The sequence below is a fragment of the Pyrus communis genome, chromosome 8, assembly GCF_041283825.1.
Source record: "Pyrus communis isolate YQ-2024b chromosome 8, ASM4128382v1, whole genome shotgun sequence".
NCBI lineage: Eukaryota > Viridiplantae > Streptophyta > Magnoliopsida > Rosales > Rosaceae > Pyrus > Pyrus communis.
Window position 1 is genome coordinate 21,824,894 of NC_142572.1, and position 26,954 is coordinate 21,851,847.

The window sequence follows — 26,954 nt, forward strand, 5'->3', positions numbered from 1 at the left end:
TTGGAGATCCTCAAATCATATATGTTAATTGGACATTGTACTGTCAGAAATTATTGTAAATTTAAAATTAAATATAAATAATACTTGATAAAAATTGATCACATAATGTATAATAAACAGATATAATTAAAAGATTCGGATCCTCACAACGACAATCCGGCGAGGATTCTCTCTTCAGCATAAAGTGCGTGAAACACCACGTGGGGGGTGGGTGCGTTCGGTCGCCTGTCATTTGATGGAAACATCACCCGCCACTATTTCTAGCATTGCCTCCAAGAAGAACAGAGGAACGTAGGAAAGCAGAAGAGCGATGAGATTGGACTTCGGACAGACGCAGCATAAAGTGCGTGAAAAACACGTGAGGTGATTTCGGCCGCCTGTCACTGCTCCAAACATCACCGAGCAATAGCATTGCCGATAGCAAAAGGAAAGCAGCAGAGCCAAGGGATTGGACTTCGCACACACGCGTACACACTCTCTCTCTCTGTGGAAAGGAAAGGAGACCCAGTATATCTGGAGGACCTGCCATATCAAGACACCAGAAAGCTTCAGTCTTTCACCCTTTTATCTTCTTTCTTCACCTGTTTCTCCTGTTAGTCTCACAAAAAGTCATCACATTTCTCTCTCTCTCTCTCTCTCTCTCTCTTCATCTGGCAATTGGCAAGCTCGGAGGCTTGGATTGCAGGTAGGATTGAACTCCCTGTGTTCATGTTTTGTGCCTGTTTTTATGTTTTTAATCTGTTTTTATTGCATATTTACTATGAAAATTACTGAAGACTGGAATTTTTTGGCTTTTTTTTATATTATTTTTAATGCAGATATTAGTAGAAAATTAGAAATTCGAAATTCTGGGGTTTCTGTAGTGCTTCTGGATAACCTAAATAAAAGTCAAAAGAATTGAGCTTGAATATGGAAAAAGAAGACTACCCTTTTGACTACCAACACCTCCTGTCTCTGGGGCCCAATATCTGCAAATATCTCATTTAGTTTTCTTCCCTTCACATTGTTTTGAATTATAATTAAAAGGGTCATTTTTTTCTGGAACATGGACTGTTTTATTCATCGACTTCTAAGATGGGGTTGGGTTGGTTGAGTCATGCTCCGTTGGTTGATCTAACACCGCAATTTGCGTGATTTCTCCTCATTTATTTATTATTTTCTACCCCTTGAGCCTCCTGACGTCTCGTTTCATGTAAGTCTGTATTTTATAAGCTTTGGTCGTGTCACTAGCATCCTCGTTTCATGTAAGTCTGTTTTTTATAAGCTTTGGTCGTGTCTCTAGGCGTCCCCGTTTTATGTAAGTCTGTTCTTTTGAAGCTTTGTACGATTGGATGACATGAAACTGAATACTCCTCTGGTTTATGGCGTTTTAGGAAAAGTCTCTGATCCTACAAGTCTAGTAAACGAGCAGCTAATATGTTCTTGTGTGAATGCTTGATGTTGTAGGTGAAGTTGAACTTTGATATCGAAAAATCTGTGAACATGTTGCGCCTCTGGAGCGGTTCTCATCTGCAAGTGAACGATCCGTTGAAGCACGAGGCTAAGGTAATGAAAAGTTTGAAAAGTTTACAAGTTTTCAAGGAAAGGTGAAAAAAATCTTTCTTCGTTGAGTTTATGAATTGAAATTTATGTGCAGATCAATGAGCTGAAGGCTGCGATTGGACCGCTATCTGGACGCAGTTTACAGTTCTGCACTGATGCATGCTTCAGGAGGTACTTGGAGGCGCGAAATTGGAACGTGGACAAAGCGAAGAAAATGTTGGATGAAACACTCAAATGGAGGTCAACCTATAAGCCCGAGGACATCCGCTGGGTAAAATTGCTTTACTTGTTACAATGGTTTCTGTTTCTGATGCTTACGTTTCTAGCTGAGTGTTGGCGTGATTGTTGTGTTTGTCAGCCCGAAGTTGCAAGTGAAGGCGAGACTGGGAAAGTTTACAGAGCAAGTTTTCGCGATCGTAGTGGGAGGAGTGTTCTTATACTGAGACCGGGAATGCAGGTATTAAGGGTTGCCTAATCATATTTCTGATTCTTTGGCTTTCACTAGGCCGAAGATTAATGCTGCTAGAAACATTGCAGAACACGGTGTCAATAGACAATCAAATGCGTCATCTGGTGTATCTGATTGAGAATGCTGTATTCAACCTTCCAGAGGGCCAAGAACAAATGGCGTGGCTGATTGACTTCACGGGGTGGACGCTAAGTACTACCGTGCCTGTGAAATCAGCTCGAGACACCATCAATATTTTACAGAACCACTACCCCGAGAGACTTGCAGTAGCATTTCTCTACAATCCCCCACGCATCTTTGAAGCGTTTTGGAAGGTTTGAGTTCAGTTTTTCCTAGTTGCTTTTCACTGCTTCATTGAATATTTACTTCTGTTCGAAGAATCATTGATCATGTTGGTTTCCACTAACTCATGATCTTTTCGCGGCAATTCCAAGTTCACATATCCAATATTTCTCAGACAACCGAGTTTGAATTGCGGTTGTAATCTTGAAACCACTCCCATTGACGATAGATTCACTACAGTTTTTCTAGTACGACAACTTGATATCTTGCCCCGTTCTGTTTGTGCAGATTGTGAAGTATTTCTTGGACAACAAGACATTCCACAAGGTTAAGTTCGTTTACCCGAAGAACAAAGATAGCGTGGAGCTTATGAAACAATATTTCGATGAGGAAAATCTCCCTACTGAGTTTGGAGGACCGGCCATACTAAACTATGATCACGAGGAATTCTCGAAATTAATGAATCAAGATGATGTGAAATCAGCTGCATTTTGGGGTCGCGATGAAAAGCTGCCACATTGTGCTAATGGGCGTTCTGGAGCCGAGGTGGCTCCAGAACCAGTGAGCCGTACACCGGCAGCCAGCTGAGTCTCCCGCCCCAACTCTTAGCGCATGATCATGATGGTGCACCGGAATCTTCCATAGCGGGAGCTGATAAAGTATATCGGAATAAGTGAGAGGGACTAACTCGTTGAGATGGTTCTGAAAGGCTGCAAGCTACGATCCGGCAGGAATTTTATTACTTCGTGGCGGGTTTTTCTCTTGCAGGCATCGGAAAAGTGCATGTTACCTTACTACTAAACATGTTTAGTGGCTACATTATTATTAAGAAATCAAATTACCGATTTGCTATCCTCAAAAAAGATATAGTTTTGCATGAGTAAACAATAAAATAAAAGGAAAACTAATGAAAAATTCAAAAAAACTTCCCTTTTAATGGAAAGCCCTTTTTAAAGGTATAGTGAATATTACTTAGAAAATGTATAAATGTCGTTTTTCGTTAAAAGTGAATAGTACCGGGAGTGTTTTGTTAAACCTCCTTAAAATAAATTATCGAGTAAAACACTTTTTATTATATAAAATGTTAGGATCATTTCACTTCAATTAAGAAATTAAAGGCTCGTTAGATGTGGGTTGGACCAATCAGCCAGAATGTAATTAAGATTCTGATTGTACGTAAAAATTTACAGTTCTAATTTAGGATGTAAAAATGATAAACACATGCACCTTTTTTCTCCACTCATTTTAGTCCGAAGGCCAAAAATAAAATCTTATAAAATCTAAATATTAATAAGTGGTCTTTATACGAATGTGATAAATCTTCCTTGACTCTAAGGCAAGCCAAGGAAGATTTACCATGGAAAAACAATACAGATTAACCTTTTACCAGCTTTAGAGTTTTCAACATGTTCGGATCCTCTCCGAATCTCGCAATTCGTAGCCGATGGACCGAAAATTTCTAACCGTTCAAAAGGGGAAAAGAGATATAAACTTTTAATTTATGTGAAGTGAGTCATTGAAATAGACTAATAAAGACCACACAATTTAAAATAAGATGGTCCGAATTTCTCGATCCATGAACTCCAAACAGTGACATCCGGAAAGGGTCTCGATTCGTTATTGACACGAAATACAATCTTTTTTTTGGGCTCAAAATGCAATCTTTTACCATTTATATACTTTTGTCCAAATCAAAGACTCTTTATCCCTTTCTATCATACCGTTCTTCTTCTAAACAAACCTGTCACCAAGAGTATATGGAGAAAACACAGAAGAAGAATATGAAACACATAAACTGTCAGCTACACAAACAGTACTAAGTCAAAATCTGTAGTTCCAGGTGCACGTCGAACGTAGACCAATAGCTGCCTCTTGAAATTGAGTACAAAACACATTGACGTCCGTATTGAAAAAATCACAACATACGCCTCTTGAAAGTTCGCGTGGTCGTTTGGTATGTACGAACCAGCAAACCAACCCCTATACCAACTCCAAGGCAAACGCCAAGTCCGATACCCACGCCAACTCTAACACCAGCATTGAACCATGAGAGTTCTCCGTCTTCAACATCCATATATTCCGTCCTCCTCCAGTACATATTGTTGTACTCTTCCTCGTTCTCCGGCCTGTATTCCGCTACCTGCAATTCAAGAAAGGTTAGTGAGTCCCAGAACGTACAAATCCCAACCGAAGATTAAATGATGGAAGATATGAACTATAACAAATGAAAGTTGCTATGATGACTAATTATTTACCCCTTAGTAAGTTAACCTTCTTTAAGCAAGTGATAAAAACCAATGGAACAAATTCACGAGTGCCATCTTAACCGGGGTAAATTAAAACAACCAACTTATCAAGATCCCAAAGGTAATAAAATGGTGCCAATATAACCTTCAGAATACTGTCTACAACTATCAAGCAGAATGTGGGGCCCGCAACAACGGACCATCCCCACGTGTCGATGGATGAGGCCAATGTAAGTCGAACTCCAGAAAAACAAGGATATGAAAAAGAAAACAAAACGGGCAAATTGAATACAACCTAATAACTTGGAAACTGTGTCCTACCCATGATATCCATGTGCCAAGAGATAAGGTTATGTTTGCAAGTCCTTGTTTAATAAGAAATATTCCAGGCAGGAAGCACAGGCATGCAGTCACAAGGCCCGCAAGGAGTTGACAAAACGAACAATTTCACCCTACCGCTATATAGTTTTAGATCACTGAAGCCCCAGCCTGCCTCCCGAAAACGAAGAAATTGTTCAATACCTCATCTATCAAAGGAGTCCTACAGTACACCGATGCATGTGATGCACCGGTTTTATGGACGGCTAGATTGACTGCTTAGATTAGAGCAGGCAAATCCAGCCATCCACTGAAGCGGACACCAATGCACTGTAAAATTTTCGGCATCAAATACTACAATGACTGGAAATTAAACTTTAGAAAAAATTTCCGCCTTGTAACAAAGAAAAACCCACCCTAGACTGAGGCATTAGATGAACGCAGGTCCCTTACAACATGCATATATCAACACTGCCCTCAGATACCAGATGAATGCAACTATGGCAAACGCACCGGACAATTTGAGTTTCAAATTTTTAATGCAAAAAAATAGCTTCAATATGTACCTCCATATCAACTCTGGGCGAGACATCTTTCTGGCATTCAGTTGTCTCGTATTCGGGTATAGCGTCCAACATGCTCTTCTTATTGTGTTTCTTTCTAAAATGAAGCTGCAGGGTCTTGGTTAAGATGATCGGTGTGCCGGAGAAGCACCCTGTGATGTAGACTTCAATGGTTGGGGCAGGTAATTCAGCGCCACCAAGATGTTTCCCTTTCAAAAATCCAGTACAAGCACTGATATCTGATTCACAATTCATGCTCCATCGCTTGGCATTGTTTTTTGATTCCCCAACGAAACCGTTGCTATTAGACATCTCTAACACCCCAGATAGGATGAGATCTTCTTTGTCATACACCTCAAATCTTGCGCTCCCCGTCAATCTTATGCTGTCTGTATTCACAAATGTGGCCTCTTCAGATTTCTTATCTACCCGATCCCTTCTAAGATGTGAAGAAACACCTTCAGAGTGAATGCTAGTTTTCGCACCATTGACTTCCAAAACGGTATCCGGGCTTACAGGAATATGATGGAGAGTCAGAAACTTTGGGGTCGAATCATCGACCTTAAAGTTGCTGATCCTCACATAGAATACTCTCAAATCAAACCAAGATGAAGACATATTACTCCGGGGCTGGTAAGGAGAGTATCGGATAATCTGGAGGGCATGATTCTCAACTTCACCATTCCTTGGACCATCCATGATTGAGAAGGGCAATCCTCACTGAAATCCCTCAATATTGATCAAAACGGTAATGTCCTTGCAATAGGAATCACACAGGCTGAACTGACTGGCATACGAAACCTGCAAAGAAACAACCAGAATATTTTCGATTCAGATAATCACAAACAAAGGGGAAAAACCCAGAAACCCGGATTGTCAAACTAAAATCCAGCCTTTGCCAGGTAAAAAGGTATTTTTTTTACGGGGAAAAAAGGAAAAACAGACACTCCATTTTTAGAAACAGAAAGTTAGAAACCCATAAATTGAGGAAAAAATAACTCAGTCTCACAACTGAAAGAGCAAAAATCGAGCTATACAGGCTAATAAATAGGATTTGAAAACAAAAAGTATATGCTCACTCTTGCGTTGAACAAACACAAATCTAACTTCATAAAAGCATGAAAATTTTATACAGGAAATAATTTCCGCACACGCCTTTTCTCCCTCTGCACACCGTTTGTATATTTATAGCCTTTGAATATAAATCGAAGGAAAATCAATGAATACAGACCAGATATCATTTCCCATTTATACCAAGTAATTAGAAGAACACGGAATGTTAGCCTAAAAGTATAGTAATCCAATCCAATTCAAATAACAAAAAAATGGGTATTAGCAATCCAAAGTACAGATTAATTTTAGATCTTTTCACGGCATGAACATAGTCTTAAAAAAAAAAAAAAAAAAAAAAAAATTATATATATATATATATATATATATAACTTTAAATAATAATCACACACAATTTTATTTGAAAAGAGGATGAAAACAGGAAGACCCACCAGCAGATCCTGGAAATAAACAAGAACTCAGCAATTCAAATCTACAATCTTCAAATTCAACTCGTAATTTCGTAAAATTTTAAGTGAAATCAAACGAACAGAAACCCAATTGAATTCTGAAATATTTGCAAGCGAGCATTACAAAATTACGAAGAAAACCAAAATACGCTGCAAAAGCTGCCCGAAATCTGTCAATTCACACAAGCAGCCAAATCTCTCTTTCTCTCTCTAAAACGAATCAAGAGCCACAAATAAATGGAACTAACAAAATTGAGAATTAAAACTTACCAAATAATTGATTCAATTCCATCCACAATCTTCAACTGCAATGAGTGACTTCCCGAATCGCTTTCCAACTCCAAGGTCGAGGCTTTTGATTCTCCTCCCAGCCCAGAATTCGTGGCTGCCAATCAATTTTACGATTGACCCAAGTCCTCCAAAAATAAAATAAAAAATTGTTGCTTTTTGTTGTTTCCTTCTCAGGGTTGGAAAAAGGTTGAGGCTTTTGAGTTTGTGGCGTGTGGATTCTGAAAGTTTCCAAAGAAATCGTATGAAATGGGGAGATGGGTTTTATGAGGGAGAGGAAATCTGAGAGGGAAATGGGCGTTTACTTATCCGATTGGGGAGAGGCAGAAGAATTTGGCCTCACGACGCTGCTGTCCCTGAAAGGGATGGCCGCTGCTTAATTGCTTGGTAAGAAATTAATGGCTACTTTTAATAAAAATATCTTTCTTCCTTAAGGGTTAAATTAACCAAAGATTCAATGGAATGGGAACTAGCCCCTTTCATTTCATTTTCCTCCTTTTGTTGTGGATTTTTTGTTTTTTTTTTTTTTTTTTTTTTGAATTTTAACGATAATGATAAAATAAAAGGTAAAGTGAATAGTACTAATAATTAACTTTTTATAATAAAAATATATTTCTTGCTTAAGGGTTAAATTAACCAAAGATTCAATGGAATGGGAACTAGCCCCTTTCATTTCATTTTCCTCCTTTTGTTGTGGATTTTTTGTTTTTTTTTTTTTTTTTTTTTTTTTTTGAATTTTAACGATAATGATAAAATAAAAGGTAAAGTAAATAGTACTAAGAATTAACTTTTTAGTGTAAAATATGATTTTTTTGTTAAAGTAAACAGTACCCGGATTTTTCATTAAAACTCCATTTTTTATTGAAAAATATTTTATTAAACATCAAAATAATGATAATGTAGATAAGATTGTAAACTGTTAATTCAAACTCAAGTGTGAATATCAGAAACTATAACGGCATCTTTATAAAATATACGCGCCATGGTTATCATCACAAAGCAATTTGACAACTACTTCAATTTTCGTATTAAAATTTGATTTGGGAAACTAGTTTAAATTTTTTATTTAAAAAAAATTCAAACAGAATTTTGAAACCATTTAATTGTTTAATTATAACTATTGAAATTGCAATGATGTTTTCGGTGAAAAAAAAAAAAAAGCATGCTTATGCACTCTGGTATATGTTTGATCCCACCATTTTTCTTCAATAATTAACTATTTAACTCACTTACGATAATAGAGATATTGCTCTTAGTTACTAATCATACACAAAATGATGGTAAATAAATTATAAGAAAAACTGATTTCGCACATAATTTATAATATCCAGCATAACAATTTGTTTGTAATCATTCAACTGAATAAATCAAACGAAAACAATAAATATCATTGAACATAACTATATAAAAAGAAGAAAAATAGTGCATGCATTTGGTCTATAGAACATAGTACAAGTTCAATCCTAACCAATCTCCCTACCCCTTAATATTAAACTTAACCCAACGCTATCTTAAAATTGACAAATTTGTCTGCAACCATGTTCACTTCTCTCTCTTTTTTTTTTTTTTTTTTCTGAAGAACTTGTTCACTTCTCTTTAACACGAGGAAAACGGAGACATTCTCCCTGTAATTTCAAAGGAAATATCCACAAGCCAATAAGCCTTCTCATATGGGCCAAAAGCCGAAATAACTGTTTATGAAGTCCAAACCGCATACAGGGTTGAGCTATGGGCTTGGAGAGCTAACATATTACCCATTTTTGCAGTCCAATCTGATTTCCGTCCAATCTAATCTCCGAAGGAGAAACACTCGACTCCTTCACGTCAGACATTTCATATCACAAGTACGTGTCAAATTGTCATTTGCATGCTTTTCCGACGCCAAACAAGGCAAGTAGTTTCCTTTCTAAACTTTGGAATATCACTTATGCATTTGGCAGCATATGGAATTTGGTATTTTCATTCTTATTCGTTTGGTATATGGTATTCTTATTAGGTGGCCAACTTAATAATAATATTTTTTTTTTTAAATGATCAGCTAGTGGTTTCGTCATAACAATTTATTTTTTGAAAGGTCAAGAAGACTTACAGAGGAATTTCGACCTCTCTTGACCACTATTGTGTGATTCACAAGCGCCATGAATCGAACCCAAAACATTCTGAGTAGAATACGAGCTTTCGTCCTCAACAAACACTCCAGTAATGACTAAAAGGTTTAATTAGATTAGTAAGGCATAAAATAAAATGGCAATTATCCGTAATTGTATAAATCTTATCACGTGGTCTAATAAACAGTTTTATTGTTTCCCCATGTCGTGACATAACCAACTTCCTAAACATGGTGGTTAAGTAAAGCACACCGAATTACGAAAGGGTTAAGTATCTAATTAGAGTGTTAATTAATTAAAAAAAAACTTGCATTTACACTAATAAAACAACCTACAATTAAAGGTAGCATTTTTGCTCACCATCATTTAGTGTGGTGTATGCTTACCATCTTATTTATTACCGTTAGATGAGTTTGAATTTCGAGATTCGTATAGTGGATAAGCACAAATCTCAAAATTCAAACTTATATAACAGTGATAAATAGAATGGTGAGCATATACTATACTAAATGGTGGTGAGCAAAAATGCACTTACAATTGAATGACCACGACGAAGCTGAAATCCACATGTGGCAGCTTTGGAACCTGGCGTTGACCAATTGGCGTTGACCAGGCATCTTCACAATGCCGCACCACCAGCAAACACAAATTATCCGATTAAGTTCCATTTGTTTTTCAACCAAAATAAAAAACTCTTCATTTGTAAGTAAGAAGTTTTATATTCGATTCGCGTTAAAGACGAGCTTGAATCACATTATTACTAACTCATTGTTAGAATATGCTAACTCTCTTCTTCTTAATGTAAATAAATATCGTTTGTTTAAAAATAAAATAAAAATACAGTTAGGTTTCGAGTTGGAATAGCTCGACGACGTATCGTGTGAATGCCGGGACACATGGGGCCATCTACGTTGCCGTCGGCAAATCTTCAAAACTATAAGGATGATGACGCGTCTATGCACACTTTTTCCATGCGTTGCGAGTCGCGTATAAGATACGAAGGATGGAAGACTATTACAAGTTAGACCTTGTTGGTCGGTCAACCAAATCTTTAAATTACTTTACTTAGTCTTATTGAAGAGCTGAGATTTCCATTTGTCACAAGAGAAATATAAGAGAGAAATGTTAGGCCATCTTCAATCGAAGGGTCCAGAGGGCCAAAAATAGTCCGAAAATCGTCTCCAACCAGGGCTAGGTCAGATGGCTCGTAGAATCTGAAAGGGCCCCACGGAATCTGAAAGGGCTGGAAGGTTGGCTGCAACCTGAGGCTGACCAGAAAAATCATTATTCCTGTCGATTATAACCGACATGAATCCTTAAGCTAAAATTCAAATGCAACGGCTAGCTGACGTCAGCTAGCCGTTGAATTTGATTTTTTTTTTTTTTTTTTTTTACATTTTTATTATTATTTTTTATTTACAAAAATTTTCCTATAACTTCTATTTCACAAAATTTGTTTCATTTTATTTTAAATTCTATTTTTTTTTTCCTATAACTTCTATTTCACAAAATTTGTTTCATATTTTTTTTAAATTCTATTTTTTTTTCTATAACTTCCTAAGCCATTATACAACATTAAATTAAATTAAGTAACATGAAACAATATTAAACAATATGAAAATGTTTGGCCCCAAAATAATATTGTTGGGCCGAGTGTAGGGTTGGGCTCGGTCCAAAGCCATGTCAAAAATACTATGGGCTGCCTGATGATTATGGGCCATTTAGCAGGGATGGTCGAGTCCTATTGCAAGAAGGAGTAGTTCAGATAAGCAAAAAGGGTCGAGGAAGTCGTGGTGTAATTAGGATTCTCGACCGACAATGAATAAACCCCCAAAATGGGGTGAGTTCAAAGTCCTAGTGGGAGTAGGGTTGTTCGAAGCAGAGTCGGAACGAAACAAGAACTCCCAATTCGGGTAGGAGTTTAATTCGATCTCAAGAAGGAGTTGGTGCTATAAATACAAGAAATCACGCAACAATTGAGGACCTTCAATTCAACACACAATTGCCCTGCGCAAAACCTCTCAAACAGCTTGAGATTTTTATTTTCTTTTTCTCGCCGACACACCTTCAGTTTGGATAAACAACACTGTGGAAGCAACCGGCGAACACTTTCAGTTTGGATAAATAGCACTGTAAACGTAGAATCAACTGACCGAGGAGCACCTTCAGTTTGAATAAACATCACTGTGTCGAGGCCGACTGGTTATCTATCCAAGTCTCGGCCGAGAAGGGTTTTCGAATCCTTGTTGGCGGAGGTCACCTTATTAGCCTTTTCGGCGAAGTAAGGTGTTACGAGCTACAACATTCGGCGTACTGGACGCTGAGTGATTTTATGATTGGATACTCACAAGTGAGTTTCAGAGTTTGGCATTCTAACGGCCGAACCACCTTTATCATCAAGACATACATCACCTTTGAATATTTGTGTCCGTATAGTCTGGTGTCGATTCAACATGCTTATACTCTTACGAATATAATCACGATGACCGAATCAGGCACCGACGATTGGTGAACTTCACAAAACTAGCAGCCTTGTCTTCAGGCTCTATAACTCGAAGATCGAGAGTGTTCATTCCTCGGCCGCAATCGCAAAGATAAAGAAGTCAGCAACGCGCTCAACGCAACATCAACAAATTTTACTCCTTGTCTGAGCTCGGCCGACGAGTTGGCACGCCCCGCATTAACCGAATGACGTAGTTAGCTCATTAGTTACTCGGCATGCGCGCCACGTAGGTTTTGTAATTTTTAGGGTTATCAGAAACAACATTAAATAACATTAACCAACATACAAATTATACAACATAAAAAAAACATTTAACAACATGAAACTTAAACAATATTTTTAAAAACATTTAACAACATAAAACTTAAACGCTTACTCCATGCTTCTTTTGGCCCAAATATGTGCAACAAGATCCTATTGCTGGTAGTTGTTTGTGGCATGAGAACGTATCATTCTATAGCGCCTCGTGTTCTCATTTATAGAGATACTACCATTTATTGAATTGAAAGGCAAATTAGGCCCATCATATATTTTTGCACAAACCATTCTTGACCTATTTAGATCTTTTTGGTCATCATCGTATTCTCCATCAATATATCCATCTCACTCATCCTCCATTATCATATTGTGTAATATGGTGCAAGACATCATGATGGAGTCCAAATTTTTCTCAACTCCACCTTCTTGCCGGTTCGCTAATGATCTTCCACCGTACTTGTAGAATACCGAAAGCTCTATCAACATCTTTCCGATATGCCTCTTAGTGTAAGGTAAACAACTTTTTTGCGTCATTCCTAGGGTTTGGAATTGCTTGGACAAGTGTCGCCCACTTTGGGTAGATGTCATCTGTCAAGTAATACCCCATATTGTATTGACAGTTGTTGATGTAGTAGTTAAGTTGAGGTGCTTTACCTTCCGTCAAGTTATTGAAGAGGGGTGAACGCCTAAGAACTGTAATGTCATTTTGGGATCCAAGAACTCCAAAGAAAGCATGCCAAATCCATGTGTCATATGAGGTAACCGCCTCTAACACAACAATTGGCTTTCTCGACCTTCCGCTAAAGCCTCGTTGCCATCTGGTGGGACAGTTCTTCCAATCCTAATGCATATAGTCTAATGACCCTATCAAGCCTGGAAACCCACGATCTTCAGCTTTACGAATGAGCTGATTCAGATCTTCTTGATTTGGCTCGCAGAGGTACTCGTCTTTGTAAACCTGAACAATTGTGTCACATAAATTGTTCAAGAGTATCAAGGCATGTAGACTCAGACATACCATAGGTTTTATCCATCGAATCAGCTGGGGAGTCATAGGCCATCATTCGGAGTGCAACGGTAACCTTTTGATGAGATGAGAAACCAGCGACTTGCTCTGTCCCGTTTCTGTCGAAAGTATGGATTGACCTGCTGGACATCACGAAGTAAACACTTGAAGACATGACGCCTCATTCGGAAACGACGTCTGAAACCCTCTTCTGTGTACACCGAGTTGGGGTTGAAGTAATTGTTCATCAGATTGGCATGTGACATCGCTCTGTTTCGTGGTTTGTAAAAGCGATTAGCAATAGAGCCACCCCATTGAGGTTGTTCCTCAGTTTGCTGACACACCATGGTCGCAGCTATGGCTGCTACTCTGTTTTGTTTGTTGCGCTTTACTTGAACTTCTTCATCATACTCCTCATTTTCTAGTCTCATTTGCACCCATTTTGCTTCCAATTTGGAATTGGATGAGGACCTCTAGTTGGAATCTGAAGAGAATCCATAGTTGGAATTCATTGTAAACTTGAATTGAAAAAGATTGAATTCAAAGTTGTGTGAATTATGGCTCAATATCCACCCTATTTATAGCAAAAGAAAATTTCAAAGATATCTGATTCACAATTCATGCTCCATCGCTTGGCATTGTTTTTTGATTCCCCAACGAAACCGTTGCTATTAGACATCTCTAACACCCCAGATAGGATGAGATCTTCTTTGTCATACACCTCAAATCTTGCGCTCCCCGTCAATCTTATGCTGTCTGTATTCACAAATGTGGCCTCTTCAGATTTCTTATCTACCCGATCCCTTCTAAGATGTGAAGAAACACCTTCAGAGTGAATGCTAGTTTTCGCACCATTGACTTCCAAAACGGTATCCGGGCTTACAGGAATATGATGGAGAGTCAGAAACTTTGGGGTCGAATCATCGACCTTAAAGTTGCTGATCCTCACATAGAATACTCTCAAATCAAACCAAGATGAAGACATATTACTCCGGGGCTGGTAAGGAGAGTATCGGATAATCTGGAGGGCATGATTCTCAACTTCACCATTCCTTGGACCATCCATGATTGAGAAGGGCAATCCTCACTGAAATCCCTCAATATTGATCAAAACGGTAATGTCCTTGCAATAGGAATCACACAGGCTGAACTGACTGGCATACGAAACCTGCAAAGAAACAACCAGAATATTTTCGATTCAGATAATCACAAACAAAGGGGAAAAACCCAGAAACCCGGATTGTCAAACTAAAATCCAGCCTTTGCCAGGTAAAAAGGTATTTTTTTTACGGGGAAAAAAGGAAAAACAGACACTCCATTTTTAGAAACAGAAAGTTAGAAACCCATAAATTGAGGAAAAAATAACTCAGTCTCACAACTGAAAGAGCAAAAATCGAGCTATACAGGCTAATAAATAGGATTTGAAAACAAAAAGTATATGCTCACTCTTGCGTTGAACAAACACAAATCTAACTTCATAAAAGCATGAAAATTTTATACAGGAAATAATTTCCGCACACGCCTTTTCTCCCTCTGCACACCGTTTGTATATTTATAGCCTTTGAATATAAATCGAAGGAAAATCAATGAATACAGACCAGATATCATTTCCCATTTATACCAAGTAATTAGAAGAACACGGAATGTTAGCCTAAAAGTATAGTAATCCAATCCAATTCAAATAACAAAAAAATGGGTATTAGCAATCCAAAGTACAGATTAATTTTAGATCTTTTCACGGCATGAACATAGTCTTAAAAAAAAAAAAAAAAAAAAAAAAATTATATATATATATATATATATAACTTTAAATAATAATCACACACAATTTTATTTGAAAAGAGGATGAAAACAGGAAGACCCACCAGCAGATCCTGGAAATAAACAAGAACTCAGCAATTCAAATCTACAATCTTCAAATTCAACTCGTAATTTCGTAAAATTTTAAGTGAAATCAAACGAACAGAAACCCAATTGAATTCTGAAATATTTGCAAGCGAGCATTACAAAATTACGAAGAAAACCAAAATACGCTGCAAAAGCTGCCCGAAATCTGTCAATTCACACAAGCAGCCAAATCTCTCTTTCTCTCTCTAAAACGAATCAAGAGCCACAAATAAATGGAACTAACAAAATTGAGAATTAAAACTTACCAAATAATTGATTCAATTCCATCCACAATCTTCAACTGCAATGAGTGACTTCCCGAATCGCTTTCCAACTCCAAGGTCGAGGCTTTTGATTCTCCTCCCAGCCCAGAATTCGTGGCTGCCAATCAATTTTACGATTGACCCAAGTCCTCCAAAAATAAAATAAAAAATTGTTGCTTTTTGTTGTTTCCTTCTCAGGGTTGGAAAAAGGTTGAGGCTTTTGAGTTTGTGGCGTGTGGATTCTGAAAGTTTCCAAAGAAATCGTATGAAATGGGGAGATGGGTTTTATGAGGGAGAGGAAATCTGAGAGGGAAATGGGCGTTTACTTATCCGATTGGGGAGAGGCAGAAGAATTTGGCCTCACGACGCTGCTGTCCCTGAAAGGGATGGCCGCTGCTTAATTGCTTGGTAAGAAATTAATGGCTACTTTTAATAAAAATATCTTTCTTCCTTAAGGGTTAAATTAACCAAAGATTCAATGGAATGGGAACTAGCCCCTTTCATTTCATTTTCCTCCTTTTGTTGTGGATTTTTTGTTTTTTTTTTTTTTTTTTTTTTGAATTTTAACGATAATGATAAAATAAAAGGTAAAGTGAATAGTACTAATAATTAACTTTTTATAATAAAAATATATTTCTTGCTTAAGGGTTAAATTAACCAAAGATTCAATGGAATGGGAACTAGCCCCTTTCATTTCATTTTCCTCCTTTTGTTGTGGATTTTTTGTTTTTTTTTTTTTTTTTTTTTGTTTTTTGAATTTTAACGATAATGATAAAATAAAAGGTAAAGTAAATAGTACTAAGAATTAACTTTTTAGTGTAAAATATGATTTTTTTGTTAAAGTAAACAGTACCCGGATTTTTCATTAAAACTCCATTTTTTATTGAAAAATATTTTATTAAACATCAAAATAATGATAATGTAGATAAGATTGTAAACTGTTAATTCAAACTCAAGTGTGAATATCAGAAACTATAACGGCATCTTTATAAAATATACGCGCCATGGTTATCATCACAAAGCAATTTGACAACTACTTCAATTTTCGTATTAAAATTTGATTTGGGAAACTAGTTTAAATTTTTTATTTAAAAAAAATTCAAACAGAATTTTGAAACCATTTAATTGTTTAATTATAACTATTGAAATTGCAATGATGTTTTCGGTGAAAAAAAAAAAAAAGCATGCTTATGCACTCTGGTATATGTTTGATCCCACCATTTTTCTTCAATAATTAACTATTTAACTCACTTACGATAATAGAGATATTGCTCTTAGTTACTAATCATACACAAAATGATGGTAAATAAATTATAAGAAAAACTGATTTCGCACATAATTTATAATATCCAGCATAACAATTTGTTTGTAATCATTCAACTGAATAAATCAAACGAAAACAATAAATATCATTGAACATAACTATATAAAAAGAAGAAAAATAGTGCATGCATTTGGTCTATAGAACATAGTACAAGTTCAATCCTAACCAATCTCCCTACCCCTTAATATTAAACTTAACCCAACGCTATCTTAAAATTGACAAATTTGTCTGCAACCATGTTCACTTCTCTCTCTTTTTTTTTTTTTTTTTTCTGAAGAACTTGTTCACTTCTCTTTAACACGAGGAAAACGGAGACATTCTCCCTGTAATTTCAAAGGAAATATCCACAAGCCAATAAGCCTTCTCATATGGGCCAAAAGCCGAAATAACTGTTTATGAAGTCCAAACCGCATACAGGGTTGAGCTATGGGCTTGGAGAGCTAACATATTACCCATTTTTGCAGTCCAATCTGATTTCCGTCCAATCTAATCTCCGAAGGAGAAACACTCGACTCCTTCACGTCAGACATTTCATATCACAAGTACGTGTCAAATTGTCATTTGCATGCTTTTCCGACGCCAAACAAGGCAAGTAGTTTCCTTTCTAAACTTTGGAATATCACTTATGCATTTGGCAGCATATGGAATTTGGTATTTTCATTCTTATTCGTTTGGTATATGGTATTCTTATTAGGTGGCCAACTTAATAATAATATTTTTTTTTTTAAATGATCAGCTAGTGGTTTCGTCATAACAATTTATTTTTTGAAAGGTCAAGAAGACTTACAGAGGAATTTCGACCTCTCTTGACCACTATTGTGTGATTCACAAGCGCCATGAATCGAACCCAAAACATTCTGAGTAGAATACGAGCTTTCGTCCTCAACAAACACTCCAGTAATGACTAAAAGGTTTAATTAGATTAGTAAGGCATAAAATAAAATGGCAATTATCCGTAATTGTATAAATCTTATCACGTGGTCTAATAAACAGTTTTATTGTTTCCCCATGTCGTGACATAACCAACTTCCTAAACATGGTGGTTAAGTAAAGCACACCGAATTACGAAAGGGTTAAGTATCTAATTAGAGTGTTAATTAATTAAAAAAAAACTTGCATTTACACTAATAAAACAACCTACAATTAAAGGTAGCATTTTTGCTCACCATCATTTAGTGTGGTGTATGCTTACCATCTTATTTATTACCGTTAGATGAGTTTGAATTTCGAGATTCGTATAGTGGATAAGCACAAATCTCAAAATTCAAACTTATATAACAGTGATAAATAGAATGGTGAGCATATACTATACTAAATGGTGGTGAGCAAAAATGCACTTACAATTGAATGACCACGACGAAGCTGAAATCCACATGTGGCAGCTTTGGAACCTGGCGTTGACCAATTGGCGTTGACCAGGCATCTTCACAATGCCGCACCACCAGCAAACACAAATTATCCGATTAAGTTCCATTTGTTTTTCAACCAAAATAAAAAACTCTTCATTTGTAAGTAAGAAGTTTTATATTCGATTCGCGTTAAAGACGAGCTTGAATCACATTATTACTAACTCATTGTTAGAATATGCTAACTCTCTTCTTCTTAATGTAAATAAATATCGTTTGTTTAAAAATAAAATAAAAATACAGTTAGGTTTCGAGTTGGAATAGCTCGACGACGTATCGTGTGAATGCCGGGACACATGGGGCCATCTACGTTGCCGTCGGCAAATCTTCAAAACTATAAGGATGATGACGCGTCTATGCACACTTTTTCCATGCGTTGCGAGTCGCGTATAAGATACGAAGGATGGAAGACTATTACAAGTTAGACCTTGTTGGTCGGTCAACCAAATCTTTAAATTACTTTACTTAGTCTTATTGAAGAGCTGAGATTTCCATTTGTCACAAGAGAAATATAAGAGAGAAATGTTAGGCCATCTTCAATCGAAGGGTCCAGAGGGCCAAAAATAGTCCGAAAATCGTCTCCAACCAGGGCTAGGTCAGATGGCTCGTAGAATCTGAAAGGGCCCCACGGAATCTGAAAGGGCTGGAAGGTTGGCTGCAACCTGAGGCTGACCAGAAAAATCATTATTCCTGTCGATTATAACCGACATGAATCCTTAAGCTAAAATTCAAATGCAACGGCTAGCTGACGTCAGCTAGCCGTTGAATTTGATTTTTTTTTTTTTTTTTTTTTACATTTTTATTATTATTTTTTATTTACAAAAATTTTCCTATAACTTCTATTTCACAAAATTTGTTTCATTTTATTTTAAATTCTATTTTTTTTTTCCTATAACTTCTATTTCACAAAATTTGTTTCATATTTTTTTTAAATTCTATTTTTTTTTCTATAACTTCCTAAGCCATTATACAACATTAAATTAAATTAAGTAACATGAAACAATATTAAACAATATGAAAATGTTTGGCCCCAAAATAATATTGTTGGGCCGAGTGTAGGGTTGGGCTCGGTCCAAAGCCATGTCAAAAATACTATGGGCTGCCTGATGATTATGGGCCATTTAGCAGGGATGGTCGAGTCCTATTGCAAGAAGGAGTAGTTCAGATAAGCAAAAAGGGTCGAGGAAGTCGTGGTGTAATTAGGATTCTCGACCGACAATGAATAAACCCCCAAAATGGGGTGAGTTCAAAGTCCTAGTGGGAGTAGGGTTGTTCGAAGCAGAGTCGGAACGAAACAAGAACTCCCAATTCGGGTAGGAGTTTAATTCGATCTCAAGAAGGAGTTGGTGCTATAAATACAAGAAATCACGCAACAATTGAGGACCTTCAATTCAACACACAATTGCCCTGCGCAAAACCTCTCAAACAGCTTGAGATTTTTATTTTCTTTTTCTCGCCGACACACCTTCAGTTTGGATAAACAACACTGTGGAAGCAACCGGCGAACACTTTCAGTTTGGATAAATAGCACTGTAAACGTAGAATCAACTGACCGAGGAGCACCTTCAGTTTGAATAAACATCACTGTGTCGAGGCCGACTGGTTATCTATCCAAGTCTCGGCCGAGAAGGGTTTTCGAATCCTTGTTGGCGGAGGTCACCTTATTAGCCTTTTCGGCGAAGTAAGGTGTTACGAGCTACAACATTCGGCGTACTGGACGCTGAGTGATTTTATGATTGGATACTCACAAGTGAGTTTCAGAGTTTGGCATTCTAACGGCCGAACCACCTTTATCATCAAGACATACATCACCTTTGAATATTTGTGTCCGTATAGTCTGGTGTCGATTCAACATGCTTATACTCTTACGAATATAATCACGATGACCGAATCAGGCACCGACGATTGGTGAACTTCACAAAACTAGCAGCCTTGTCTTCAGGCTCTATAACTCGAAGATCGAGAGTGTTCATTCCTCGGCCGCAATCGCAAAGATAAAGAAGTCAGCAACGCGCTCAACGCAACATCAACAAATTTTACTCCTTGTCTGAGCTCGGCCGACGAGTTGGCACGCCCCGCATTAACCGAATGACGTAGTTAGCTCATTAGTTACTCGGCATGCGCGCCACGTAGGTTTTGTAATTTTTAGGGTTATCAGAAACAACATTAAATAACATTAACCAACATACAAATTATACAACATAAAAAAAACATTTAACAACATGAAACTTAAACAATATTTTTAAAAACATTTAACAACATAAAACTTAAACGCTTACTCCATGCTTCTTTTGGCCCAAATATGTGCAACAAGATCCTATTGCTGGTAGTTGTTTGTGGCATGAGAACGTATCATTCTATAGCGCCTCGTGTTCTCATTTATAGAGATACTACCATTTATTGAATTGAAAGGCAAATTAGGCCCATCATATATTTTTGCACAAACCATTCTTGACCTATTTAGATCTTTTTGGTCATCATCGTATTCTCCATCAATATATCCATCTCACTCATCCTCCATTATCATATTGTGTAATATGGTGCAAGACATCATGATGGAGTCCAAATTTTTCTCAACTCCACCTTCTTGCCGGTTCGCTAATGATCTTCCACCGTACTTGTAGAATACCGAAAGCTCTATCAACATCTTTCCGATATGCCTCTTAGTGTAAGGTAAACAACTTTTTTGCGTCATTCCTAGGGTTTGGAATTGCTTGGACAAGTGTCGCCCACTTTGGGTAGATGTCATCTGTCAAGTAATACCCCATATTGTATTGACAGTTGTTGATGTAGTAGTTAAGTTGAGGTGCTTTACCTTCCGTCAAGTTATTGAAGAGGGGTGAACGCCTAAGAACTGTAATGTCATTTTGGGATCCAAGAACTCCAAAGAAAGCATGCCAAATCCATGTGTCATATGAGGTAACCGCCTCTAACACAACAATTGGCTTTCTCGACCTTCCGCTAAAGCCTCGTTGCCATCTGGTGGGACAGTTCTTCCAATCCTAATGCATATAGTCTAATGACCCTATCAAGCCTGGAAACCCACGATCTTCAGCTTTACGAATGAGCTGATTCAGATCTTCTTGATTTGGCTCGCAGAGGTACTCGTCTTTGTAAACCTGAACAATTGTGTCACATAAATTGTTCAAGAGTATCAAGGCATGTAGACTCAGACATACCATAGGTTTTATCCATCGAATCAGCTGGGGAGTCATAGGCCATCATTCGGAGTGCAACGGTAACCTTTTGATGAGATGAGAAACCAGCGACTTGCTCTGTCCCGTTTCTGTCGAAAGTATGGATTGACCTGCTGGACATCACGAAGTAAACACTTGAAGACATGACGCCTCATTCGGAAACGACGTCTGAAACCCTCTTCTGTGTACACCGAGTTGGGGTTGAAGTAATTGTTCATCAGATTGGCATGTGACATCGCTCTGTTTCGTGGTTTGTAAAAGCGATTAGCAATAGAGCCACCCCATTGAGGTTGTTCCTCAGTTTGCTGACACACCATGGTCGCAGCTATGGCTGCTACTCTGTTTTGTTTGTTGCGCTTTACTTGAACTTCTTCATCATACTCCTCATTTTCTAGTCTCATTTGCACCCATTTTGCTTCCAATTTGGAATTGGATGAGGACCTCTAGTTGGAATCTGAAGAGAATCCATAGTTGGAATTCATTGTAAACTTGAATTGAAAAAGATTGAATTCAAAGTTGTGTGAATTATGGCTCAATATCCACCCTATTTATAGCAAAAGAAAATTTCAAATCCAACAGCTAGCTGACATCAACATGATGTCAGCTACCAACGGGTAGCTAACGTCACTTAGCAGTTGGATTTGAATTTAAGTTGTAGTTTTTAAATAATAAATTATGTTTGGCGCTATGATCCTTTAGCCTTCGGTTGAAGACAGTTTTTTGTGACAGTACTAAAACGAACCCTATGGCCCTTTGGCCCTTGGTTGGAGATGGAGGCAAATATGGCCCTGTACTGTTCATTAAAATATTAATTTCTTGGGTGGCCAAAAGGCTAAAACGAGTCATCTGGCCAACCATCGGTTGAAGATGGCCTTAAGGAGACTTTCTTAAAAGTAGAATTCTTAATGAACTATTTGTCATGTTATGTTTTTGGCACAATTTCTAACCGCACAATTCAAATCAATAAACAAAATTCAGTTGGGTTGGGTCAGGGGAAAAGTTTGGTGGCTACTGGGTTTTCTCCTAGAAGAGGGAAAGACAAAGACAAAGACAGGAAAGGTGAAAGAGGAAGGGAAAAAAAATGACATAAATAAATAAAAATCTGACCACGCAATTTAAATCAAACGGCCAAAATGACTTGGTCTGTAGGATCCGGAGACACAGATCCAAAGAGGACCTACCCACCTCAAAATAAACCCACATGCTTCTCCCCACTCCCATTTGCATTTTTCACATTACACATTAGTAAAGGGGTCGAGAGAGAGGGAACCGGATCCCTTCTGGATTCAAAAAATCTGAGTCTAAGTATCAAATGATCTAGGCCATTGAAATTTGATCCAATATCTACAAACAGATGGTCCCTCTAAAAGTTATAATAATTGTAGCCTTTGGATCAAATTTCAATGGCCCGAATTATTTGATCCTTAGCCTCAGTTCTTTTGTGTCTGGAGGGGATCCGATTCCGAGAGAGAAAACCCATTTGGCCTTTGGTCCAACCGTAACACCTTCTTTGCAAATGTGGTCGTAAACGAGTGGCTAAGTTGATGTGCTCACTTCTTCACTGAATCTGCATTCAAACCTCTGTTGATTAAATTAAGGTTTGAGAATAGGGTATCACCAAAATTCAAAGAGTTTGTAACTCAATTAGTCAAGAGGATTTATGTTTAAATCTGACCTAAATTCAAATGTTCGCTTCCTCTTCATTTTTCAGTATCGCTTATGCCAACAGACTATCACTAAAAATTATTGTACATTCTAAATTGCAATATAAAAATTCTAGAGTGTGTATAACAACTCTGAAAAAACAAAAACCCTAAAGCCCTAATTATTATCTAAAAAAAAACCCTAAAACCCTGACAAGTCCCCTAACCATGGTAGTATCTAAAATATATATGGTAGGGTTACCCTCAGCCAGTCCATATATATTTTTCTCTCACTGGCTTTCGACCTCATTTCCTCCTCTGTCTTCTTGTAGCTTCTTTTTACTTAGACATGAATTGGATAGAGAAATCTGTACTACCAAAGAAAACGGAAATATAATTATTCTAGTGACTTTTTGATAATATTTTTGCTTATTTTTATCAAATAGGAGTAGAAGGAAGGGGTCGAATTTTTATTGGGTCTTGGATGTCACTGGAAAAGGGAGGATTTTTTAACGAAGATTTTCAGAATCCAGGTCAAAGATTTGTCTTCTCTCCCCGCTTATTCTCAAACTTGAGAGAGAGAGAGAGAGAGAGAGAGAGAGAACTATGAAAAATATTAGATAATACGTTCTTGAGTCTTTTTCGGCTTTGTGGGTTTTATTTCTTCTCGTCGGATTAAGAGAAAAGTTGTTGTCTTGATGAAAATTATCATCAAAATATTTATTATTTGATAGAGAGATTAATATTTTTTATTTTTATTTTTAGTTTTAATGGGGAAGAAGAAGCCTCAGAAAACGATGGAGCTATCAGTGGCAATAGCAGAAGCTTCATCAACTGGAGACGAATCCCAGCAGCAACCGCAGGCTCACACCCCAAGAAAGAGAGGAAGGCCTCGCAAGATTATCATTGAAGAGCAATCCACTGCAGCAGTAGAACAATCTGCTTCTGCTTCTGCAGCTGAAGATGTTGCTAAAGAAAGTGATTCCAAAAAAGCAAAAGTAGACGAGGATGATGAAGATCAAAAGCAGAAGCAACAGGAAGAGTTGCAGCAGCAGAAGGTAAAAGAAGAAGAGGGTAGTGGTAAAAAAGAGGAGGGGTTTTTACCTAGGGAGCCTTCAAGAAGTAGAGCAAGGAGGAAAAGCAAGCCCAGAAAGAGTAGCCACAATTAGTTAACTCTCATGGTAATTTTTTTTTATTGTTCTTAATTTCCTCTTCTGTGTTAAAAACATCTGGAAAATTAATTAAATCAATCGAAAAATCTGAAAAGATAAAGAGCTGGAGTTTGCTTTTGCATTTGATTTGTTTAGTATTTCTTAGTTCATTGATGACAGCATATCTTTTAATAAGTTTTTTTTATAATTATTTTCTTTGTTTTTAATTATTTTCATATGTGATTTTGTATGATGAAGAAGAAGCCTAGGAATTAATTTTGCTGTTTATGTTTTTATTTTATACAAGTGATATTTTAAATTAATTCAGTTAAGTTAATAAAGAGAGTTTCAACTAGGTATAAAAAAAACAGTACATTAATATAGCCAACTTGATTAAGATCAAATTTGTGATTAATTCATCTAAAAACTCCAACGTTCAAAGAAAGCAAACTGGTATAGTCAACTTGATTAATCTCAAGTTCGAGATTGTAATTATTTTGAATAGGATAAAACGCACGCGAAATAAATAAAAATAGAAGTCTATTAAAAGAAGTGGGTAAAAAATGAATGAGTGAGAAAGGTGGGGTTGTTTTACTGCAGAATTTAGAAAGAAGAGGAAGACTGCAAAATCTGGAGGTTTTTGGCTGCAAAAGCGTTTTTAGGTGCTCTGAAATACTATAGGCTCGAATTGTTTAATCATTAAATTTTGAATTTTTTATACAAGCGATATTTTAAATTAATTCAATTAAATTTATGAAGAGAATTCAAACTAGGTATAAAAGAAAAGTGCACTAATATAGCTAATTTGATTAAGATCAAATTTGTGATTAATTTACCCAAAAACTCGAACGTACAAAGAAAGCAAACTGACATAGTCAACTTGATTAATCTTAAGTCTGCAAATGTAATTATGTTGAAAAGGGTAAAACACACACACAAAGTAAAATAAAAATAAAAAGGCCATTAAAAGAAGTGGGTAAAAAAGGAATTGGATCCTCTCCGAGGCAAACCCTCGGATCCTCTTAATTCACTAACACGGTTTGTTGGATTTTGATCCAACGGTTACAAACAGAGTGCTCCCCTAAAGTTATAATAATTATAGTAGTTAGATCAAAATCCAACGGTCCGTGTTATTAGGTTAGGAGAATCCAAGGATTTGTCTCGGAGATGATTCAATTCCGGTAAAAAATGAATGAGTGAGAAAAGTGGGGTTTTTTTACTGCAGAATTTAGAAAGAAGAGGAAGACTGCAAAATCTGGAGGTTTTTGGCTGCAAAAGCTTTTAGGTGCTCTGAAATACTCTAGGCTCGAATTTTTTAACCGTTAAATCTTTATTGTTATATTTTAACAAAAAATTAACGGTTTGATATTCCAAGTAGGGGTACTCCGGAGCACACAAAAAAAGTCGTCTTTGGCTGTGCATGGTTAGCAGCTCTGGACTGCCAGCTCTCCGAGACTGACGAGAGGAGGGCAATTGCTAATTTTCTTAAGTCGCTGCAGCTGGCACGTGACGCTTACGTTCTAAGTTAAGAAACAAAAGCACAAAGCTAGTAGAAGAAAGCTGGTTTTACATGTTCGGCTAGCCGCCTCAGTAAGCCAATAAGTGCTTTTGTAATAAGTAGGACGTGGCAGCTTAGGGGTTCAGCTCCTAGCTTAATTAGTCCTGCCTCGTGTCTAAAGTCAAAAAATTGTTGTAGCCATGGGTTTAATGGTCATTCGTGCATGCTCATGTCAACTACATAATTCGTAGGAAATTTTATTCTCTACAAAATTAAAATTTTGTAAAAGTTTGAAATATCGTATACTCCGAAATTTTTAACAATTTAATCTTAGTAGTTGTATCTTGGACCATAGCAATCTTTAACTTTTATTTATCTTTTGGTAATATGCACCATGCATGCAGTGACTTGCCAAATTTTCATTTTTTACGATTTAGTTTTGTTATTAGTACAAAATTGTTAGTATTATCGACGAACTTTCCTTTGAACTGTAACTTAAACGGATTAACTTTTTAATCAGGATAAAATTACCTTTTTGTCATGCACACATCCAAAATGGATGGAAAATTAAATTTAAAAAAAATCAAAATCTAACGCAAAATAAAAAAAAAAAAGGTCAATTATAAAAGTTTAATAGAGTAATCGACAAAATTAAAATTCTGAAAGAAAATTAGTCGATTATAAAAGTTCAAGAACATAACTGACTAAAATTAAAATTAAGAGAAAAATTGACAACTTGTTACAAGTTCGTAGAGAAATCGACAAATGCGTACTATTAAATAGAGAATTATAATTTGGTTTTGTAAAAGTTTTGAGATATGACGGACGAAGATGAGGAAGAGAAAGGGAATTAGGAGTTGGCAGGGCTGGAGCCGTCTTGACGTGCTTTATACTTGTGTTGGGTGGGGCCCAACGGTTCCTGCTTCCACTCGTCAAGTTGTTGGGTTGTGGCGGCCCACCTCACCTCAACGATATATATCAGCAGCAGACGCCGCCCACTGTTTGTTTGATTTCCAGAATCCACAGCCACTGTTTGATTGAAGCGCGATGAGTTGTATGACACTTTATGAAAAGCAAATTATATTGCCCAAAGAAAATAAGTCGGGTCGTTATCGAGTTGCACGAAAAGATACGAAAATAATAAATTCGAGTCAACTCATTAATGAGTCAGGTCGTTTTCGAGTTGCACGTTAAGAATTTATTAATAAGTCGGTTGTCATCAGTCATCTAATAAGTTATCGTTTGTCATATCAAAACATTAGACATATCAATTTCTTGCATGACGCGTTGATATGACACAAAATACATAACCCGTTCGTTAATCGGATCAATATCAGGTTACTTGTTAAGAAAGCGTTAAGATAATGGATTTGGTACAATGCAACTTGTAATGATGATGAGTATGACATGAAAACAACACAAACACAACTCATTTATCAGGTCTAATCAATAGATTTTGAATAAACAGTCACTTAATATCGT

The 26,954-nt window shown here is 36.9% G+C and overlaps 4 protein-coding genes across 10 annotated transcripts; 2 read left to right on the forward strand and 2 right to left on the reverse strand.

Moving 5' to 3' along the window:
• The first annotated feature begins 205 nt into the window (after positions 1–205).
• Positions 206–3,252, forward strand: LOC137717581 (uncharacterized). Of its 4 annotated transcripts, none has more exons than XM_068456992.2 (6): positions 206–685; positions 1,447–1,545; positions 1,637–1,813; positions 1,901–1,999; positions 2,080–2,325; positions 2,582–3,252. In XM_068456992.2, the coding sequence occupies exons 2-6, from the start codon at positions 1,483–1,485 to the stop codon at positions 2,879–2,881; spliced, it is 885 nt and encodes a 294-aa protein (XP_068313093.1). In that variant the 5' UTR covers positions 206–685; positions 1,447–1,482; the 3' UTR covers positions 2,882–3,252. The 4 variants fall into 4 exon arrangements, with proteins under 4 accessions (XP_068313093.1, XP_068313094.1, XP_088555012.1 ...); XM_068456993.2 differs by lacking the exon at positions 206–685 and adding an exon at positions 1,016–1,192; XM_088698886.1 differs by lacking the exon at positions 206–685 and adding an exon at positions 1,192–1,244.
• Positions 3,253–4,049: 797 nt separating this feature from the next.
• On the reverse strand, positions 4,050–7,699 carry LOC137717532 (uncharacterized protein At1g01500). Of its 2 annotated transcripts, none has more exons than XM_068456925.2 (3): positions 7,211–7,699; positions 5,424–6,221; positions 4,050–4,433 (listed from the first exon to the last, which is right to left on the reverse strand). In XM_068456925.2, the coding sequence occupies exons 2-3, from the start codon at positions 6,117–6,119 to the stop codon at positions 4,209–4,211; spliced, it is 921 nt and encodes a 306-aa protein (XP_068313026.2). In that variant the 5' UTR covers positions 6,120–6,221; positions 7,211–7,699; the 3' UTR covers positions 4,050–4,208. The 2 variants fall into 2 exon arrangements, with proteins under 2 accessions (XP_068313026.2, XP_068313027.2); XM_068456926.2 differs by lacking the exon at positions 7,211–7,699 and adding an exon at positions 6,923–7,125.
• Positions 7,700–13,637: 5,938 nt separating this feature from the next.
• LOC148695355 (uncharacterized protein At1g01500-like) lies at positions 13,638–15,730 on the reverse strand. 2 transcript variants are annotated; one of them, XM_088698076.1, is made up of 2 exons: positions 15,257–15,730; positions 13,638–14,271 (listed from the first exon to the last, which is right to left on the reverse strand). In XM_088698076.1, exon 2 carries the CDS (start codon positions 14,167–14,169, stop codon positions 13,678–13,680), a length of 492 nt encoding a protein of 163 aa, XP_088554202.1. In that variant the 5' UTR covers positions 14,170–14,271; positions 15,257–15,730; the 3' UTR covers positions 13,638–13,677. The 2 variants fall into 2 exon arrangements, with proteins under 2 accessions (XP_088554202.1, XP_088554203.1); XM_088698077.1 differs by lacking the exon at positions 15,257–15,730 and adding an exon at positions 14,969–15,157.
• A 7,355-nt stretch (positions 15,731–23,085) lies between these two features.
• Positions 23,086–25,814, forward strand: LOC137718265 (uncharacterized). Of its 2 annotated transcripts, none has more exons than XM_068457784.2 (3): positions 23,086–23,356; positions 23,589–24,004; positions 25,350–25,814. In XM_068457784.2, exons 1-2 carry the CDS (start codon positions 23,308–23,310, stop codon positions 23,990–23,992), a joined length of 453 nt encoding a protein of 150 aa, XP_068313885.2. In that variant the 5' UTR covers positions 23,086–23,307; the 3' UTR covers positions 23,993–24,004; positions 25,350–25,814. The 2 variants fall into 2 exon arrangements, with proteins under 2 accessions (XP_068313885.2, XP_068313884.2); XM_068457783.2 differs by having other exon boundaries at positions 23,088–23,356; positions 25,353–25,814.
• The last annotated feature ends 1,140 nt before the right edge of the window (positions 25,815–26,954 follow it).